Below are 21,565 nucleotides of genomic sequence, written 5' to 3'. Positions count from 1 at the left end.
CCAGCTTTTGAGCTATGCCTAAAAATTTTATCCTTTCTGCTGCCGTACAAGTCATGCTCATTCGATGTTTCTGGGCAACAATTTGTGCTTGTGGTGGCTCGTGCTGGAGGACTTTTTTCTTTTTCCCCACTTCAAGAGCCTGCATAGCAAAACACTGCTTTCAAGTCACCTTAGGTTACAAAACCCCACATCCTAGTGAGAATTGGCAAGAAACAGGGGGTTCAGGTTGAAGATGTTATGGGTTGGGCAGCCGAGAGGCTTTCACAGAGACAATTATTTTACCCTTTTGTCTTGCAAAGTCCTAGACTGTAGTGTATTACAAAGGCTGTTGTTTCCTTTGCCTCCTTTGTGAAAATGCACTCTGATTTTGAGCATTAGACAGACAAAGCAGCAAACAAGCAGGCCCCCAGTCATGAGCAGCAGAGGACTCGAAGCCACTCTTAATGAGGCTGTATTAGAGCAATCTAAACAGCATGGACCCCATTTGTGGATGACCACATGCAGTATCTGTCTCTGAACTGGAATTTTCTAATCTCCAGCTAGAATGAAATCATACAAAAAGAGAAATGGCAAAGGTGCATGAAAAAGAAAGTTGAAATGAAAGAGCAAATCTGAAACAAAATGGTCAGTCCAGAAAAATGACTCCAAAATGGTAGACACATGTTTTGAGTCAAGCAAAAAATGTTTTGCTGAGAGGTTCTCCGAAATCAATACAGGTCCATGGAAGTATTCAGCTTTAATAAACCAGTGTTTCTCAGCAAAACACAGATTTATTTTTCAAAACTTCAACCACTTCTCTGTATGTAGTTCATCTAGTTCAGTTTTGTTGTCAGTATGTAAGACAAAAACCATATATATATTGCTTTGCATTTCTGTGCACAATAGTGCATTCCTGGAGCACAATTTTTCTACAGATGCTGTAGTACAAAATGCCTAATCCAACATCTGTTGAAGTCCATGGCAAGATTTATCCTGATGAATTTAACCTGATGAGATGTGGGGTAGGATAGGTGACAGGATTAAATAGCCTATAGCTCCATGCAGCAGCTAAACATTAAGTAGGTACCCATTAAAAATGAAGTATTCTTTACTGAATCTGTTTTATTCTCTTATAAATAAAAACCAGTGTTCTACAACTGTTCTTCTACCTTTAATTCTTTTTTACTTTTTTTTTTTTAAACTGTGACTAGAAGTCCTGTATTTTTACACTTGAAAAACTTTTCCTCTGATGATGAAGGCCATCCGTGGAGGCCAAGGAGCTTCAAGTATTTAATCATGTGTCCAACCAGAAAGTTTTCAAGGCTCATCAGATACATGATTAGGTACCTCTTAAAAAAAAAAAAAAAAAAAGAATTAAGAAGTCTGGCAAAAGTCATGGAGGGATGAGATGAAACACACGGATAATGTTTCAGAAACTCAGGGCCATGTGGTTTCTGTAGAGTCAAAAAATCTGTGATCAAAGTGAAGAAGGTTTTTATTTTTTAACAAGATTTTTAGATTTTAAATCATGTATTATTATCCTGGGCCACTTTTATTTTCCAAAAGTCAAGACACTTTGCACAGGGTAGCTTTGTAACCAGAAAACAGCTGACATTAAAATGCTGAATTTAAGCTTACAGTTAATGTTGTCCAGACTGGCTGTTTTGTTGAAATTAGTGCCTACTGGTTTTAATTTACTGCTCAAGTTAATATTTTTTAATATATTTTGATCACTATGACTCCTTTTTAAAAGTAATTCAGATTTTCAAAACACTGATTGAGGTCTCTTTTAACTGCAATTTAAAATTAGTGTTTTTAGATTTTCCATCAAAGAGACTTTAAATCACAAGATAGGAGTGAAGATTTTAAGGAGGGCTGAAGAAAAACCCTTTCTTACCTGCAAGATTAAACTTTGTAATGGTTAAAACAGATGCCTGCTCTGCCACAGACCTATTCCTTCAGAGTACATGTAAATTTGAGTGCTACTCATCCCTTCTAGGGCTGGGTGGCATTTGCTTTGGTGGCCTTACTCAGGGAGTATAGTCTTACGCAGCACAAGTAAAAGCACCAAGAGTAGGTCTTTAATCACTGCCACTGCACTTCAAAAGAAACACGCAGCATGTGGCCAGAGCACTCGAAGCTGGGTCAATGGGAACTTCTCTGGCTTTCGTACAGGAGGCAGAGGAAACTATACAGGGACAGTGTAAAAACTGAGGTCAGTGCATGAACATCTGTGCTGCAGACCCTTGGCACTGGTGCTACCTGGATAGCTAGCTTCGACCTTCCTCATCCACAGAGGCACTCATTGTTTTTCCTTTCAGCAGACCATAAATGCATGTAGCCACCTCCCTCTTTTATTCTTTTTCAGCCACAGAAGTGTTCTGCTGGTATGATTGGGTACTCAGGTGATGAGGAAAGTACAATGGTGTAATGTGAGACACCTAATGAGCACAGAAAGAGCTATCGGCACTGCATTGAAAATAACTGTAAAGAATCAGGGTCTTGGAGAGGACTGTTTTGGCACTGTAGGAACCACTGCATAAAACTTCATATTGAGTTAAAAGAAGTCAGAGCCAACAGAGGATTTCATGTGTTATGTTACTACACTGAAATACTGAAATATTGGGAAGAAATTGAGAATACTGAAAATACTGAATATTGGGAAGTGATAGAGAAAACTTCTGGATAAAAGAAGACTTGAAACAAGGACCTAAAATTAAAGCTAAACTGCCTTTTTTTTTTTTTTTTTTTTAATCCCTCTTTTTCTGCACCAGAAAAGGGAGAGGGTGGCTCGCTCTGCAGTCGCTGTTCAGACAGCTGTCTGAGATGTGAAAGACCAAGACGCTAGGCAGTGCGTCTCATTACTCACCACATGCATAAATCTTATACCAAAAGCAATGAAGAATTATAGCTGGTTGCTGTGAGATCCCGAGTACCTTCTGAGAAGGAGAGAGAAAGTTATCAAAAAATTCAGAAATGTATGGCAGACAGGCATTCTGAAGGAGGGCATACGGTACAGCGTTGCACTTCTGTATTTCCTTGCACAAAAGGAGGTGTATTTGGCAAAACCTGAGTCATCTAACAAACAGCATTTAATTAAGTCTGATGTAATGTTGATTGCAATTAAAATTGCTAGAGAGCAAGCATGGCCTCTACTAAATTATGTTGGTTCTGTTTCCTTTTTTTTTCTTTTCTTGTAAAATGATCCATAATCATAGTCTGTCTAATCCTTGGGTTGCAAACTGATGAAATATTTATTTTCTGGGAAACAAGGGCAACAGTTTGCAGAAAGAGTGATTCTTAACAAGGATGTTTTTAGGACACATGGTATGTTATTAATTTATTATTTTTTTAAGTAAAACTCTCTGAAAGTACATTGAAAAGGTACATGTTGTTTGGAAGGGGTGAAATTCACTCACACTAATGTGTTGAAAATTTGGAATTTGTCCTACCTACAGACTAGATTACAGGCAAACCACAAAGTCCCCCTTCTTTGCCTTTTAGACAGTCTGATGAATGATGTCCACTTTAGTCAATTTTAACCACAACACTTACAAATAATCATAGACAATTTTGGGAATGGACAGAAGGAGTGATTTGACAAAATTCTGCTCTGCAGATTAAAGCAAACACTCCTGAACGTAATCAGTCCTTACTCCTTCATGCAGTTCCTTTGATGTCCACTAGGACTACTTCCACTACTTCCACATGCAAAGTTTTGCAACATCTTTTTTTTTTTTTTTTCCAACAAGCAATAAAGAACAACACAAAATAATAATTTAAAACATTGCAGGTAAGAATGTGTGAGAACAGTCAGAGCATAACATTACAACAGATGTCAGGATTTGTTCTTAGACAGTAAGGTTTGGTCATAAATGAGCCTTCAAAGCCTGAGTTGGAAATATCTGTGGCTGCAGTTCGCTCATCATCCACAAAAATGGGGACAGTACACAATGCACATTTCAAGCATTTGTGACTGATAAAACAAGTCACAGGACTGAGCCCCCTACAAATTCTATTTTCTTAGTTAAAGACCAACTCAACACAAGTTGCCTTCACTCCTTAATGCCAATAGTACCATTTGCAACCAAAGGAACTTCATCAGAGAGGCCTCCAGGGAAATTCTTGAGTAGTCCAACCTCCTTATGCTGCTGAGGAGGCTGCAAGTCCTCGGATGTTTAGCTGGGAAGACACACTCTAATCTAGATGTGACCCACCTTCCAATAGAATCAGTGTCCTCTTGCATCAGGAACAGTCCTGTGATGGAAGGGATCTTAAAGGACAGAAACAAGGTGATGGGTTCCTCTGCTAATAGACACAGTTAGCTGGTCTGTGATATTTGAAAGGCCTACACAGCAGCCCACATGTTGCACATCATGATATGCATGGAAAAGTTATCTGGAGGTGTAGGGGAAGTGGAGCTGTAAGTAGTCATCACTAATGACAGAAGGAAATGTAGGAGGGATGTTCTGCAGAAGGCTGGGCAGATGGGGCCAGGACCACCATGGTGCCATAAGAAGCACGGTCAGTTCCATGAAGGCCGAAGAGACAGGCAGGGATCTACAACTATAATGCAGAGGTAAGATGATGTTATAGGGAAGAGAAGCTCAGCTTTACTAGAAGCTGGTGGACCTTCTGGGACAAATGGAACCTGTTCAAGAAGTAGCTGCACCATAATAGCAGAGCCAGGCTGCTAGTATAGAAGATGGAAGAGGTTACAATGCAATATTTTACCCCAAAGACAAAGGAAAGCTGACGGGCATGGAGGAGGTCTGGATTAGATTGATGCAATCTACTATGTGGATGTGGTAAATACTTGACATGTCTCTGAAAATACCAGGAGGAACAGAAGCGGCAGTAAGAAAGGCAATTTAGAGCAGTGCTGGTTGACCAACACATGAAACATTAGGTGAGTAATTATAACTACTGTAGAAGCCTAAAATATATGGTGCGGCAAAATGTCTTGAATCCAATGATAGCCCCCAGTTCACTGGCATCTCAGAGACCTGAAAAAGGCCTGGCTTGTACACACTCTGTAAACAGCCTGTCTTACTGCCATCACTGGAAGTAGAGCATCAGGCTAGATGATAATCATTTATCTGGTCAAGTACATTTCTTCAGTTCTCGTGTTCATTGGCTTTACACAGAAGAAACCAGGGTGCAATCAGGCACTGAATTATGTATTCCACAGTCCCAGGCTGATTGTGGATATGGTGTGTCACTCCACATAAGTACAACAGTACCCAGGCTGGAATCTTACCTTAAAATTTTGCCTCTATCTGCCAATGTTACTTTAGGACATTTGTTTTAGTTTGGTTTCCTCTATTTTTTTTTCAAAGCCATACTGATAAAACAAATTTTAAAGACTGATGTGCACCGCAAGAACTGAAACAAAACATATATTAAATGCTTTTCAGGGTTAGAGTGGTGAGTGTACTGAAAATTATAACTAAAAAAACGCTTACGTTCATAGCAGTAGGCATCAAACTTGCTATCTGGGTAAGGAAAGCCTGTTTGGTTCTCATAGCGATACAGGGTTCTCACCCCAAGTAAACCTCCACCACACTGGGGCCTAGCCACCGAGGCAGGGTAACGAACACTTCCATCTGCCAGCCAGCCGTAATCACACTGGTCAAAGCCATTCCTCCAGGCAACATACAGGTTCCCAACAGAAGCAAGGATGCCATCTCGTTTCCGACACAACTCTTTAGCTTCCTCGAAGGTGAGCTTCTCAGGAACGGAAACATGAACCACTTCATCTAGAGGAAGAAAAGAATAACAAAGACTGAGCATCAAATTCCACGATCAAGTCAACTTAGCTTCCCTCTTCCTGTCCTGTAAGTTTGCTTTCAAATTTTGCTTGATCAGTTTTTTGCTTACACTTTTGCTCAAAAAAGCAGATATTCAGAAAATCAAAAGTGTCAGATTTCATTATGAAAATGTGCCTACCTCAAAGTACAATTATTTTTATACAAACATTATGCAATGAGTTACATTGTGGTTGGAGATTGGGTCCCTTCCCCAGTCTCTAGGCAGAGGTAACAGGAGCCTGGAAGCTCCTCTGTGACCTCTGTTAGAGTAGACTTTGTGATTCAACTATGCTAATTAAATCCAGTCCAACAGAATTTACTTTCTCAGTAAAACAAATCCTTTACATCTGCAAGCCTTTTACCTCACCTTTTTAGTCGTCACTAGAATCTCACTTGAGACACACACACAAAGCAAATGCTCTTCACTGCTGCTCCGCAGCAACTTCGAATGTTGTATTTACATCAGTCTGGACCTTGCCCCACAGGGAACACAGGTGAGGGAATGCACTAGGCAAGCTGTGTGCACAAAGCCCTTTTTGTGTGAAAAGCTGAATTAATCTAGACTGCCCCTGCTATAATTTAGTTTCCATGGAACAGTAATTTGAAAATAATAACTTCTCAGTTGGAAACTGAAAGAAAACAAATAGCATGTCAAGTATTTTACTTCAAAGTCAAATTGCCATTATGCAGTTGGATCTGTTGCCTTGTTCACCCAAACACTATAAATGAAATCAAGGCTCTGATGTCTGTGTCCTGGGAATGAAGTAGTAAGCTGACTCCTTTCTAGTTTTTATTCAGACTTCAGACCTAAAATCAATGCATTCAGATGTAGAAACAGAGCAAATTCAAAATATTTGTTACCAGACGGTACTTCTCTTCCCCACCCCTTGTACGGTGGACCAGAACACAATGGACAGCACTGCTAATTCACATGGGACATGCAATCTGCCATACCTCAGCAGTTGTCTCAGGGTAACCTAGCAAAAGGCAGACAGACTACATCACCCCAAGCACTTTCTTTCACTTCAATATTACGCTTGTTTCGAGCTTGAAAGGAATGCAAGCGTGAAAGGAGGCAACATGCCAATTTTCTTTTTCCTCCTAGGTAGAAACTCTGATTTGTTATTACAGCTGTAATATCAATTCCACTGGGTAAGTTTCTTTATGCATGCTGTAGGGAGTGTCCAACTTAGAGGTAAAGTACTGTAGCTACTGAGGGACAGAGCACGTCTATAAGGCACACTTTAAGGTAAGGAAAGTGAAGAATCATTCACCTCTCAGAAGTGCCAGAGTGCTTCATTCAGCTCTCCAGACCATAAAGAAAATGCACTTTTTTATTAAACACTTCTGCAGAAGACAGCTTTTTCTGCATCAAGGGGCAGATCTGGTATTATGGCCAATAAAGAATGGTGGATGCAGCTATCCCACAACACCATCCCCATGGCAAATATCATGAAACAGCGGAGCACAGAAAGACCACTCTAAAGCAGCCCCTTCTGTTCTGACGACTCTTCAGCCATGCAACAGTTGTGGTGTATATGGAAATTAGTAGTTAAAATTGTTGCAATTAAAAAGCAGATAATATCAATCCAGGTAGACAACAAAATAAGACAAGGGAAACAATGTATTTTATAGGTTTTCTCGCAATAAATACGATGCATCAAAAATAAAATAATGTCAAAAAATCCCACAGCATTCTTCCTGGGAGAAACTTACTGAAGACAGGAAAACAGGTAAACAGTGCAAGATTAAAAACAAGCAAATTTTCCATCAACTAATCTGGATCACTTCCTCCAAATGAAGTTTGTGCATAATATCATTGAAGTTGTGGATATTTAATCCTCTGAGATGATACCTGCAACTTGTTAAAGCAAGGAAACTTAGCGAGCAGTTTTGTCTTGCTATGAGATTTCAAAACACAGAGTTCAAACTGTACTTTTGTAGAGTATTTTGCAGAGACTTACCTATCCAAATTGCACAAGCAGAGTTTTATACAGAAATATACCTTGAATTTGCCTTTGAACATGCCTGTTTATGCAATACTGAGGGCAGTGAAATTTTAAAAGAAGGGTGGTATGTCTTCCTTTATACTCAATCTATTCTACTGTACCATCAGCAATTTATTTTGTTTGTCTGCTGAATTCAGCTGCTCTCATGCAGACACCATCTTTGTCAAAGGGTGTTCTACCAGAAAAACTAAATGATTAAAACACCCACATGTTTAAGAAAAAATGCAGTCTAACCAGAACAGTCCAGCAAGTAAAGTCCAAAGTAATTTTTTTTCTTTGCCACTCATTTGGCAGTTTAACATTATAAATAAATAAATAAATAAATAAATAAATAAATAAATAAATAAATAAATAAATAAAGAGGTTAAATTCACAAGGAATGCAAAAAGGTACCAGAGTGATCAGTAAACTGCTTTTATTGCCATTCCATCATATAACAAGTAAATATTCGTGTATTTCAGGAATGTAGATGACAAAATAAAGGGTAAAAACATGTTAAAACATAGCAGCTTGCAGTTGTTCTGGGTAAAGAGTGGTTTGCAGGAATAGCAGGAATTTATCCTAGGAGATATGACTCTGCAATTTGGCTGTCCAGTATGAAAACAAAATAAATGTATATATGTTTGTTTGAGTGTGCACTTGATATATGTAATAATTGTTGGCACAAATTGCCAAATAAATAAAATAAAGCATGGGTTTAATAAAGGCCCTTCATTATAAATTTTCTGCAATCTTCTTCCAAAGCCACATTACAAATAATAATAAAAAATAATAATAATAAATAATAATAAAAAAGTTTATGTTTTCTGTCAAGCACTTGAGAAGAAAGCAACTCTCAAAATGCTTCATCAACTGGATAGCATCAATTTCATTTGCAGCAGCCCAAAAATATGTGATGAGCAAGTCTGCACAAACTTTCCTGCACCTTGAGCAGACTATGGTCATGTACACCACATGCACAGAAGTCAGCACTTCAGGAATATACTGACCCAGAGAGCACAGAGGCAATTTGTCAGAACCTACTGTTTGTGTATACCAGTGCAATCACTTGGAATTTAGGGGTATGTAAAAGATTTGTATTTCCTAAAACCAGCCTTATGTAATTGAAACTCATACAGAATTCCCCCATCCATATAATGAGATAAGTTGCTATCCATGTTACCTTTCTGACATGATTAGTGTCCCACAGCAGTGTGGAAATTCAGTTCATAGTATGTAAAAAGAATGCTGGTCCTACTTCTCTGAACATGCATTTAATACATGTAGCCTGTAAAAATTATTCCTGTTTTTGGCAGCAGAGTGGGTTCCATATTTAGCAAGAGGATTGCTCCTATCAGTCTTTTAAAGTGTCTTTATGATGATATTTGAAAGCATCTCCATTCCTCAGCCAAAAGACTAGAAGAGTACCCCAAAGAAACTCTGAAAAACATTGATAAACAAATGGTATAGCCACAAACACCAGAGTAGGGCAGATTTATTATTATTATTATTATTATTTAAAATCTATCTGCAATGTTTTTATATCTGTAGTCCACTCCAAGGAACTTAGCAGTGTTATGCAGGCAAACCCCAGGGCTTAGACCAGCAGACGGAGAGGAACTAGTTCTGCAGTTCCAGGGAACAAAATGGAGACCATGACAGTGTTTAGACTGCAGACAACAAAGTAATGTGTATTATTCCTGGTAACTGTTTAATTTCAAGTTTCAGGTCAATTGCCCACCCATGGTGGTCAGAGCAGTTGAAGAACCCCCAGAACTTTCCTGTTACATGGATTTGTTTTGCCTGGTTAAAACAGACACCTGACATGTCTTTTTCCCCTCTTTCCTTCTCCCCTCTCTTTCAAATACATCAAGCTACATGAAGAAGCCAGCTTTTTCCCTTGAAGACAAAAGCTGATTCAGCCCTAAGGAAAAAAACTTTAGATCCACTGACTTATCAGCTAGTTTTATAGCAATCTTCATTCCTTTGAAGGTTATTTCACTTATTCTGTCTCATCAAGAGACATCTTACTGAGCTGGGCATGTTTGTAGGTGTGAATTTCATGAATCATACATCTTAAAAGCAAGCACAGAAATAAGAGCAGGCTAGAACCATAGCCGGGGGTCAATACACAACGTGTATTGACTAGGGCAAAAGTAATGAATTTAGCTGTAGCCCTCCAGCACAGACCTCATCAGTAATTTCTCTTCCCATAGATGAAACCACAGTTAAGGGATTGGTGTGTTGTTACTTCCTAGAGGAGCTCTTCGAGCCTGGCTATGTGGCAATCTTTCCCCAGAACACAGCATCATACCCTCAGCTTCACATGCCATCATGCAGTGTGCCAGTATCAGCCAAATGAGGTACAAGGCGCTGACACCTGGCAGGTGAAGGTATCATGTGCAAGTGATTTTACACTTGACATGACAGAAATTTTACAGATATTTGAAGGATTCTATGAAACTGCAGAGACATTTAAGAGAGAATATGGGAGTTTCTCACGGAATGCTTTTACAGATCTGGTAACACACCAGGTGGTGTTGATGGTGGCTGGTCAACCACCTAAGAAGTGTCCTCCTTATTAGCCAACCCATTTGGAGAAATGACTAGGAGAGCCTTGCATTTATAATGTAATCCCCCTTTTCACCTATATTAATCTCCCTGAGTAACAAGACTCTTAGTTATGACTGTCCCAACTGGGACTCAGCAACACAGGGAATACATGTAAGTGCTCTCACGTGGTTGGGTGCTCAGATTCTACAGCCTGCACTACTTTCAGTGTTGCGTAAACAAAGACATAAAGAAAAATCAAGGGAATCCAGATGGATATTAAATTCGCAGAACACTAATTACCCACAAGAATTTCCATTTTCTCCTTATTTCTTTCTATCTTTAGCCAGAAGGCCCTTGCAAAAAGGCATCTACACTCACCAACAGGACTATCAGACTGCTTGTGTACCAGAGAAGAAAAAATACTGCCCGCATCAATCCCACCTGTACACACATACACGAAGACATCAGAAACCACTACCCTTGTCTTGCTTGCTCTGGAAAAAGTATTATCTGTCTTCACCACAATAAGTGTCCTCAGAGGCTACGTACAGTTAACTTGTTTATTAATCTAGCTCATGCCTCAGCCTTCCTCTCCCAAGCTGCACAGACAAGGTTTGTTGTCTCAGCTGCACTTCTATTCCTCTGTCCTGCTGCTGATAAGGGCTGCTTCTCTGACACACCAGGCTGGTAAAGAGGTATCCTTAACAAAGTCACAGATTATGGTGAAATGCTCTCTAGGAAAGGAAAACCTGGAAAACCACTTTGGATGTCCAGCTTCATTCAGCTGTATTCTTTAGAGACAACAGACAGAGTTCTGCTGCTTTGAACATTTTGGCACACAGACCTAAGTAGCTAGGTTCAACTTTAAAGCAGAAGACTAGACAAGATGAAGAAGTCTTTTTCTCTCACACGTTAGAACAAGTTGGTCGATTCCTTTTGATACACATCAGTAACAATTTAATTAAGCTCTCCTGATTGTCTTGAGTCTGTTTTATGCAAAACTATATGCTGAACAGGAATCCATTGCACTTGACAGGACTGGAAGGCTACGCTTCTCCCACAGGCTTGCCCTCAAGCATGACGAGTAGCTTGGCAACCGCTATACCCTTAGATAGCTCTGCTGTAGTTGCGAAGTGTCACTGTGTAATATAAAGGGGAAAAATTAACTTTGAATTCTTTTTTTTTTTTTTTCCCTTTTGTGCTTTACTCTCACAAAAAGCATTGATAAGTCATGATTTTTGGAACACCCTAAAGACAAGTTTTGTCATGTTCTGAGCTCAAATACCACATTGTGCATAAAAAAGCACTATGGCATTATTTCCTATTCAGTCTCCTCTAACTGGGATCCAATAGAAGCCAATGCAAAAGCTGTGACCCTATCAAAAGTCATGAACTGAGAAGAAAAGACCATTAAAAGACCATGTCTTTTTAAAAATCTCATTGTTGCTCTGGAATCAGAACGGGCTCCACAGAAGATCTTTAGCTGCCCAAAACACAGAAGACACTTCACACCTGAAGCTGTATTTTAGATTATGACTTTTTAAATCATTATTGTTCTCACACAAATTTCCATGACAATAGCAAAAACGTGTGAGACTAAGCAGAAAGTATTTACAGGACATCTGGTTTTGTTTTTTGCCTTTTTTCTTTTTCTTCCCTACACTCACTGGGGGGCTGGAAATGGTGTATGGAAATGAGACTTTATAATCTTCCCCACAGCTAATCCAAAATAACTTTCTTAGCATGACTCCCCATCTGCATATTATATATGCTTATTAGACATATATGGCTTCTAACTGGCTTTGGCCAGAAGATGATGCTACATGGAGTAGTTTGTGCTTTGGCTCTGCAGCATGCTCTCACGGCTCCTCACTTCATCAGTGGGCTTTGGCAAGCAGATTTCACTTTGTCTCCATTTCTGACATCATGGCAGTATCAAATGAATCATATACAACCTTATCTGAAGACAGAACCTCCATCCTCATCAACCACTTCCTTTCAAGGGAGTATCCTGTAGAAGACACTGGTGCAGACACTTTTCAGTTGGAGGTGTGAGGAGAACCTCAGACTTATATCCAAACATTTGGAGCTGAGTTGCTTTAGATTAAGCTCTTTATTAATAAATCACCTCCTGCATTTAAAGGTATTCTAAATGTTTTTTAACACTTAGTACAATGAAATATGCAATGAAATATAATGAATGTAGAATCAGCTTGTAGTAAGAGCCCATGCCAAGTGCCTATTTAATGATATATTGACTCTACATTCTTGTTTTTATCATTAGGAGGTCAGAAATGTTAAATCCTTCCCAGAAGTATTCTCCCATGTTTTTTAGCAAAACTCAAAATATTTTACATGTAATTGTACTGTCTATAATTTCTGTGGCTTTTCTCAGAGCAAGGAAATGGCAAGACTTAGCCTAGACAACTGGTTTTAATTTAAGCTAATTTTTTATGTTTCAAGGAGAAATCCATGTCTCTGGCTAACTTTGTGATTTCATGTGGCCAGAAAGGAAGAAAACTGAAATGGTGTTGCTCCTACAAATCCTCAGTGTAGCTACCCAAATAAGTACTGTAAATTCAACACACATTTATGCGATGTATTGAGAGTATTCTTACCACCATTTATGGCCTTCTGGGGTAACAATATCTCTAATACTGGCCAACAGACCATTAACTGTTCATTGATTTCCATGATGACATCTCATTATGGCCCAAATTTTGATATCATTAATCAAACACCATCTTATTCCATGAATAGTCATCCCACTGGCATGAGGTCTCCAAATAAGGATTTATTTATCACAAGTAAGACTATTAGATTTGGCATTGAATAGAACACACAATGCAGATATGAACTTTCAAATTCCCATGGAAGAAAAATCATGTCTAAGCACAGCTCAACAATATGCTAAGTGGGCTCCATCAAAAGAGAAGTGACCAACAGCTTGAGGGAGGTGATTGTCCCTCTCTGCTTTGCCCTGGTGAGTCCCCACTTGGAGTGCTGCATCCAGGTCTGGCATACCCAACAATAGAAGAATATGGTCTGTTAGAGTGGGTCCAGTGGAGGGCTACAAAGATGATCAGAGGGCTGGAGTACCTCTCCTATGAAGAAAGGCTGAAAGAGATGGGGATGTTCAGCCTGGAGAAGAAAATTACAGCATTTCAGTACTTACAGGGGGCTTGTAAAAAAGATAGAGTGAGTTTTTCCATGGACAAACAATGAAAGAGAGAGCAGGAGAGAGAGAGAGAGAGAGAGAGAGAGAGAGAGAGAGAAAGAAAGAAAGAAAGAAAGAAAGAAAGAAAGAAAGAAAGAAAGAAAGAAAGAAAGAAAGAAAGAAAGAAAGAAAGAAAGAAAGAAAGAAAGAATGAGAGAAAGACTTGGTTAGCTATTGAAATAATCCAGCATTAAAACTGACTGACAGAAGCAACAAAATCTCTTTACAGTGGGCTGAGGTTGTATAGCTAATTGGCAACTATCTGTTCCACTATGGTCACCCATCCACATAAAGGGCTTTACTGTTACACAGAGAGCTTAAAGATGAGCACATTAGAAATTATACGCTCAGCGTTGGCCTGACTCTACTTTCTTGATGTCATTGGTAAAACCGTAACTGACTTAGAAGAAATTCTCCTCTCTTCTCAGGTTCACCTTATTACCACAGTAAAGTGCTTCTAGTAGCAATACCATTATCTATGGACATGACCAACACAACCCAGCAAGTGAGACAGTTCCATGACTATTTGGTCCTCATGGGAGACTTCAACTTTCCTGATATCTGTTGGAGGGACAACACAACAGGGCATAAGCAATCCAGGAGGTTCCTGGAGTGAGTTGATGACAGATTCCATCTCCAAGTGGTAGAGGAGTAAACGAGCAGAGGTGCTATGCTGGACCTCATTCTCACCAACAAGGAAGGGCTGGTGTGGAATGTAAATCTCAAGGGCAGCTTTGGTTACAGGGACTACAAAATGGTGGATGGAATTCAAGACCTTTGGGGTAGAAAGGAGTGCACACAGTAAGCTCAGTACTGTGGACTTTGTTAGAGCAGACTTTGGCCTCTTCAGCAATCTGCTTGATAGAGTGCCATGGGGTAAAGCCCTAGAGGGAACAGATGTCCAAGAAAGCTGGATAATATTCAAGGATCACCTTCTACAAACTAAGTAATGCATCCCAACAAAGAGGAAGTGAGGCAAAAATGGAGGAGGCCCACAATGGATGAACAAAGAGCTCTTGGTCAAACTCAAACACAAGAAAGGAAACCTACAGACTGTGGAAGCAAATAAAGATATCCCAGGAGGATACAAAGAAATCATCTGAGCAGCCAGGGATCAGGTTACGAAAGCTAAAGCCCATTTAGAAATAAGTCTGGCCAGGGACATCAAGGGCAATAAGAAAGGCTTCTGTAAGTACATCAGTGATAAAAGGAAGACCAAGGAACATGTGGGCCCTGTACAGACAGGAAAAGGAAAACTGGTTACCTGTGATATCAAAAAAGACGACGTATTCAATGATACTTTTGCCTCAGTCTTCACCAGCAAGTGCTCTAGCCATAGTTCATAGAATGAAGAACCTCCCAAGGCTGGAGAAGATCAGGTCTGAGACCATCTAAGAAAACAGAATGTGCACAAGTCCTCAGGACATGCATCCAAGGGTCCTGAAGGAACAGGTGGATGAAGTTGCTAACACATTATCCATCATATTTAAGAAGTTGCGGCAGTCTGGTGACATTCCCACGGACTGGAAAAGGGGAATATTATCCCCATATTTAAAAAAGGAAAAAAGAAAAATGTGAGGAAGTAAAGGCTGGTCATTATCACCTTTGTCCCTATAGAGATCATGGAGCAGATCTTCCTGGAAACTATGCAAAGGCACATGGAAAATAAGGAGGTGATCAGTGACAGCTAACATGGCTTCACTAATGGCAGATTGTGGCTGACAAAGCTGGTGGCCTTCTACCACAGGGTTATAGTGTAGGTTGATATGGGCAGAGAAACTGATGTCATCTACCCGGACTTGTGCAAAGCATTTGACACTGTCCCACACAACATCCTTGTCTCTAAATTGGAGGGACATGGATATGACAGACGGACCACTCAGTGGATAAGGAATTGGCTGGATGGTTGCACTCAAAGAATTGCAATTGATGTCCAGGTGGAGACCAGTGATGAGTGGTGTTCCTCAAGTGCTGGTATTGGGACTGGTATCAATTAACACTTTTATCAGTGACATGGGAAGTGGGCTTGAATGCACCCACAGCAGGTTTGCTGATGACACCAAGCTGTGTGGTGTGGTCAACACACTGGAGGGAAGGGATGCCATCCAGAGGGCCCAGGGCAGGCCTGAGAGATGGGCCTGTGCGAACCTCATGGAGTTCAACAAGGCCACATGAAAGGTCCTGCACCTGGGCCGAGGCAATCCCAAGCACAAACACAGGCTGGGCAGAGAATGGATTGAGAGCAGTTCTGAAGAGCAGGACCTGGAGGCAGTGGGTGACAAGAAGCTCACTATGAGCCAGAAGTGTGCATTCACAGCTCAGAAAGCCAACTGTACCCTGGGCTGCACCAAAAGCAGCTGATTCTCCCCCTCTACTCTGCTCCTGTGAGACCTCACCTGGAGTGCTGTGTTAAACTCTGGGGCCCCCAGCACAAGAAGGACATGGACCTGTTAGAGGGGGTCCAGATGAGGGACACGAAGATGCTTAGAGGGCTGGAGCACCTCTCCTATGCTGAGGGAGTTAGGGTTGTCCAGTTCAAAGAAAAGAAAGCTCCAGAAGGACCTTATAGCAGTCTACCAGTACCTAAAAGGGACCTACAAGAATGCTGAAGAGGGAGCTGAAGAGGAGCCCCATCCCTAGAAGTGCCTAAGGCCAGGCTGGATGGGGCTTTGGGCAACTTGGTCTAGTGGGAAGTGTCCCTGCCCATGGCAGGAGGGTTGGAACTAAGTGATCTTTAAGGTAAGGTCCCTTCCAACCCAAACCATTCTGTGAACCTATGAACTACACATGCAGACATCATTTATCACACTTCTATCTCATAATCTCTTCAGAGCAAAAAGAGGTGTACAATATGTACCAGTGTAAGATGGAGTGTTCTTTTCTTAGTTTGGTGGAAAAGATTCTGGAATATTTTTATAAATATGTACTCTGAGAGTATTTAGATAAAGGCTAGGTCAACAAAATTTGCATTTTTTTAGGACCACAGATAAACATGCAGGCATCTTTGCCTCCTGCAGAATTTCATTCTGAGCATGTATCCATCTCTGTGAACAGGCTGTTACCCTACAATGTGCTTTGCAACTGTGTTGGAGAACTTTGTTGGATCAAGTGTTCAACTGCAGTCTTCAAGTCAGAGCAGTTTTTAAAAGTCTTGTCCCAGGCTCTGAAGTACCTTTAAGACAAAGGCTAAAACTGCATTTGCTTTAAACAGTTTTCCACAAGATACAACACAAGGAAGAAGGTAAAATGAGCATACTTATTGTTACGTGGTTTGATAGATCAAACCCCCTTGTATTCTTAAATTTAAGTCTTTTCATAAATGCTAAGAGATTCACATCCAAGACATTTTTTTTAATTAATTTATTTTTTTTTCTTTAAATCTCAGTGAGAATATTTGACTTTGAGAAACTGCTGGCTCAAATGCATCCTGGATGAGCTTCTCCGTATTATCATACTTGTTTGTACTTAGGAGGGAAAGGAAGATTGTTATTTGAAAAACATATTTGGTCTTCATCCCAGGTCAAAATTGGATTTTGTAATATAGGACAGACCTAAATTGAATTTATAAGCCTTGATTCAGGAGTTGATTCAGAATTCAACTCCATCAAGGATTTACAGGTAATGAATGTTATGAATTCTATGTGTTTGTATATGCTGTTCACTGACAGATACAGATGGAGCATAAGTAAAATTAAGACAATACTAAGCACTAACAAAATTCCATTGGTTAATTTTCAGTTTCTAAGCTTGTATGTTTTAACAGTGTTTGCAAGACTTTTATTGCTTTTTTTTTTTTTTTCTTTGAGAAATCTTTAAAGTAAACATAGTCTGGGACAGATCCTCAACTACTAAATATAACAGAAAAATGCTTACTAGTATCAGTGACTAAAGTCTCTAAAAGATATCATCATCAGAAAACTTTGCATGATCTAATTTATTTCTGCTCTAATATAGAATACAAATGAATGCTGAGCACCTTAATTTTGCATTTGTACATATACAAAGGCAGGCTTGTTCAGAACCATAGCTGACTGTATTGTTCCAATGACTTCAACACTAAACTAAATGTATCAGTCAAGCAGCAGCTCAAAAAACCTATAATTAGTATTTTTTAGAAAGGAACATTGAAACTGGTATGGAATACAAATCTCTCAAGACAGAAGCAGTGTGACATATTCAGACTGTTGCAGTAAATGGAAGATATACTTTGGTCCTGGTTGCAAAGTATTTCTGTACCAGAGTGAAGTTCCCATGCACATAACTAGCACAACCCCCCCCCCCCCCCCAAAAAAAAAAAAAAACAAACAAACAAACAAACAAACAAAAAAAAACAGGCTACAGAACACGACAGGATATTGCTATGCTTATATTTTAAGTATACATATTTAACTTGTCACAGTAATGTCTAAGCATAAGGATATCTGGTATTTGGAATATATCTATAGGCCCACTGAAAGGATATGGTTAAATTCACTTCAGAAGGGAGTCTATAAGAAATGAATATAATATCACAACTGTAACATGAAGATTCGAGCATGCTAGAACAGCCAAATCACTGAGAAATTTATCATACTTTTTTTTTTTTGCCATCCAACTCTTTGCAGAATTAATATGGATCACAGAATCTAACCATGGACCATGAGTTACTGTAGGGTTCACACCACGATCTATGGTTTGTAGTTACCATGTGGCAGGATCATAATCCCTCTGCTGCATTAGAGCTGTTTAATTTGCAGCTTTGGCAAAGACTATGATCATACTATTGAACTGCAAATAATTTCACTAAAGATGCCTGCTCATCAATGGAAAGTTCTTAATTGTTTCTTTTTTTACACTGAGATGCCCCTTTTCCAAAGAGATATTATTAAACTTGGATTACAATTAAATATATTTCTAATTTTATGTTCTGGACATCTAAAAACCTTAATTACATACCTTATGTACTATAATACAGTTACTGGCACATGTATTTTATCCATCTTTATATATATATATATATGATATATATAGCTTCTCAAACATTTAATGCATTTCTTTGAAAATCCTTTTATAACATTGAAAAAAATAAGATGTTTAAACAGCAACTTTTGTGAGATCTACTGTCACTAACTATAGCAGCTTTAAACTTGACTGCCTCTTTGTACACTCCGCATTGGCTTTTAGTTAAGGCCTGCTATACCACAAACTATAGGTTCACTACATTCAGCAGTTCTCTGCAGATTCAAAACAGTCAAACTGCATTGTACACAGAATTCCTTATTTATTTTCCCTTCCAGTTTAGAATCCCAAGTCACTCTGAATTCTGTCATGTAGAATAAATATGGACCTATCTTACCTTTCATGTGTTCCACATAGCAATACACATCATAAGTTTCATTAGGAAAACGACGCCCATATGTTCTGACTCCTTTTTTTCCCATTTTGTCTCCAAAACAGCCAATTCTTGGATGTCTAATTGGATACCTGAAATGCAGCATGTTCATATTTATTATTACAGCAAGTCAGCACATTATGTCTGTACAGGCTAAGCATATTAATTTGGAGAAGCACTCTCAAGGGGCCTTTTAGATATCTCACCTAACAGTCTGGTCAGACAACCAGCCAGCATCGCATTGTTCAAATCCATCTTCATAGGCTGCTTTCAGTTGCTCTGGGCTTGCTATGACAGCACCATTGTCCAGACAAGTCTGCTGAGCTTGTGTAAAATTCAGAGTGTACCTGCTGGTTGCTGCACGATAGTGAAATACAACACCTGAAAAGATAACAAGTTCAGATTACTGACACATCTTACATCACTTCTGCAGTCATCATTATATTGTAACTTTACCTGCATATTGTTACAATGCTGAAAACAGATGGGTACAATTCAAACACCAGAAGGCTAGGAGATATTCCATCATATAAATGATGTCTCCCCCTCTAGTGGCCGCTACCAGTATTTATATGACACCCTATGTTAAAATAGTTGGAACTATACTCAGAGTACACAGAAAAAGTAATGAAACCATCTAAGTATTTTCACCGGTGTGCTACAGAAAATCATGACCAAAAGGAAGACTGCATACTAAGTACATCCATGGCACCACACAGCCACTATGACTAGTCAACCAACTGCACTGTAGGCATGGCACGTATGCTATGGGTGCTACCTGATGCACTGGCTTATTGGCCCATCCATTTGCAAGTCAAACTGTGTTATTAGGCAAGACTAAGCACATCTAGTCATCAGAAAAGGCAGGATTAAAACCAGACTTTCCTAAGCAGCCAGCTGCAGTAGCTGCATGCAGAAATGCCAAGAAGGAAAAGGGCATTCCTTGAGGTCTGGTAGCCGCAGTGAGGCACATGGCCAACGGCGACACCAAACAATTTGTGCTTCTGATACAGTTTTGATCGTTGGTTATGGCCCCATGTCTGTTTCTATGCTTTCAAAACTTACTACAAATGTGACGTTTATAAACATATGTCTGGTGGTCAATTCTTCATAACTAGGTTTTCCTGCACACAGTACGAGTGAAACAGACAAAACAAAGCTTGCTTTTATTTGGGGCCCTTATGGTTCTGGAAAGAATCTAGACAATTTCCAAAGTTGCTTGAACATGTCAGATGTTTGGAGAGGCGGAGGTAGAGTTAAGATGGTTTTGGTTAAGACAGGTTCTGTTGAGGAGACACATTATGTTTTCTATATACATACAATTCCCACTGAATTCGGTAACAGCTGTGCATGCACACCTAAAACAACCTATAAAGGGTGCCAACTGTGAGGTGGCAGAAAACATATAGCCCATCTGGCAAAATCACTTTCCTCTCTATCACTAGTATCTCTTACAGTTTAGCATCAAAAGGATGCCTCCTGATGATGGCTGAAAAATAACTTTTAACCACATTTATTTCACTCTTAAAATATTCAAAAGCATTATAACATCATAAACTACTACACAGAATGTCTACAAAACAGGGAAATAAATCTTTATTTCATTTTTCCAATGATTTTATTACAGTATTTCATGATGAGGAAATAACATACTGTAATAGGGTCCAGAAAAACAGTGGCATTGTGGCAATAATGAATTTAATGAAAACTCTTTGTTATTAGAGCATTGTTGAAAGATGGAAGAAAAATGGAAGAAGTCTGTTAATTTACTACTAAGTAGTAATATGGGTAACTTAGTAAAGTGGTAATTCAAGAGGTTCCAGTGTATTTAGAATTTATTTTTTTTTCTCTTACAGACCAAGTCAGTAAAACTGTGCCATTATCAGAGGTCTGAATATGGCCAATAGTTTCTCAAATGAAAATAGAACACATTTCACAGACAGGAAAGGCAAACTTCAATCATCAGACACCAATTTTCATCAAAGCTACCGGCAGAGAAACAGGAAACAGAAGAGGAATCATTGTGAAACCCTCTATTTTGTTATTCAGTATGGACCCACACACCAGCTACAGCCACTAGCTGGAACCTCACAGACCACTACAGTCCCTATAAAATGCTTTTTCAGAGTTGCTGACAGAATCCATAATGCATAGTGCTTCTTCCAAGCAATGATGTAATTTCAGCTTCAAATGACCCCAAGTGTCAAACTGGCAAAGGCAGCAAGTGAAGAATACATCTTGAAAAAATAGAGCTATGTTTATATTCGTAAATTAAATATTCCAGGTGCCCGCAATTCCATCATCAAGACTGTTAAGTAGTTTGACTAGCTCAATGCATGACTTGGCCCTGGCCCCGTAACACCCTTCCAAACAATTTCTGGGCAAACATGAGGAGTTAGGAAAGCCCAGGAACAACTTCCAGTGGGCACCTTCATCCCCTCCTGGGAGCCAAAAGAACATAATGGTATGGATGGAGCCACACCACTCCAGATGGCCTCCGTGCTACACCACGGTCTTGAGCCAGAACATTTTCTTACTAATGTAAACTCTCTGCAGTGGGAGACACTGAAAGGGAATGTCAGAAGGAGAGCTTCTCCAGCTCCTATAGTTCTGTACTTTCTCTGTTGTAGGACATCCTCCATTGCCT

At 39.5% G+C, this 21,565-nt stretch overlaps 1 protein-coding gene across 2 annotated transcripts in view; it reads right to left on the bottom strand.

The window, feature by feature from the left end:
• Window positions 1-21,565, bottom strand: part of VCAN (versican) — a 112,822-nt gene that overhangs the window by 66,382 nt on the left and 24,875 nt on the right. For both annotated transcript variants that reach the window (XM_084504966.1, XM_084504967.1), the window contains exons 4-6: window positions 19,125-19,299; window positions 18,883-19,010; window positions 5,445-5,738 (exon numbers count right to left, since the gene is read on the bottom strand). In XM_084504966.1, the coding sequence (XP_084361092.1) occupies window positions 5,445-5,738; window positions 18,883-19,010; window positions 19,125-19,299 (597 nt within the window). The remainder of the gene's footprint in view (window positions 1-5,444; window positions 5,739-18,882; window positions 19,011-19,124; window positions 19,300-21,565) is intronic.

Source organism: Aythya ferina (assembly GCF_964211825.1).
Source record: "Aythya ferina genome assembly, chromosome: Z".
Taxonomy (NCBI): Eukaryota; Metazoa; Chordata; class Aves; order Anseriformes; family Anatidae; genus Aythya; species Aythya ferina.
This window is presented reverse-complemented; position numbering and strand designations above follow the sequence as displayed.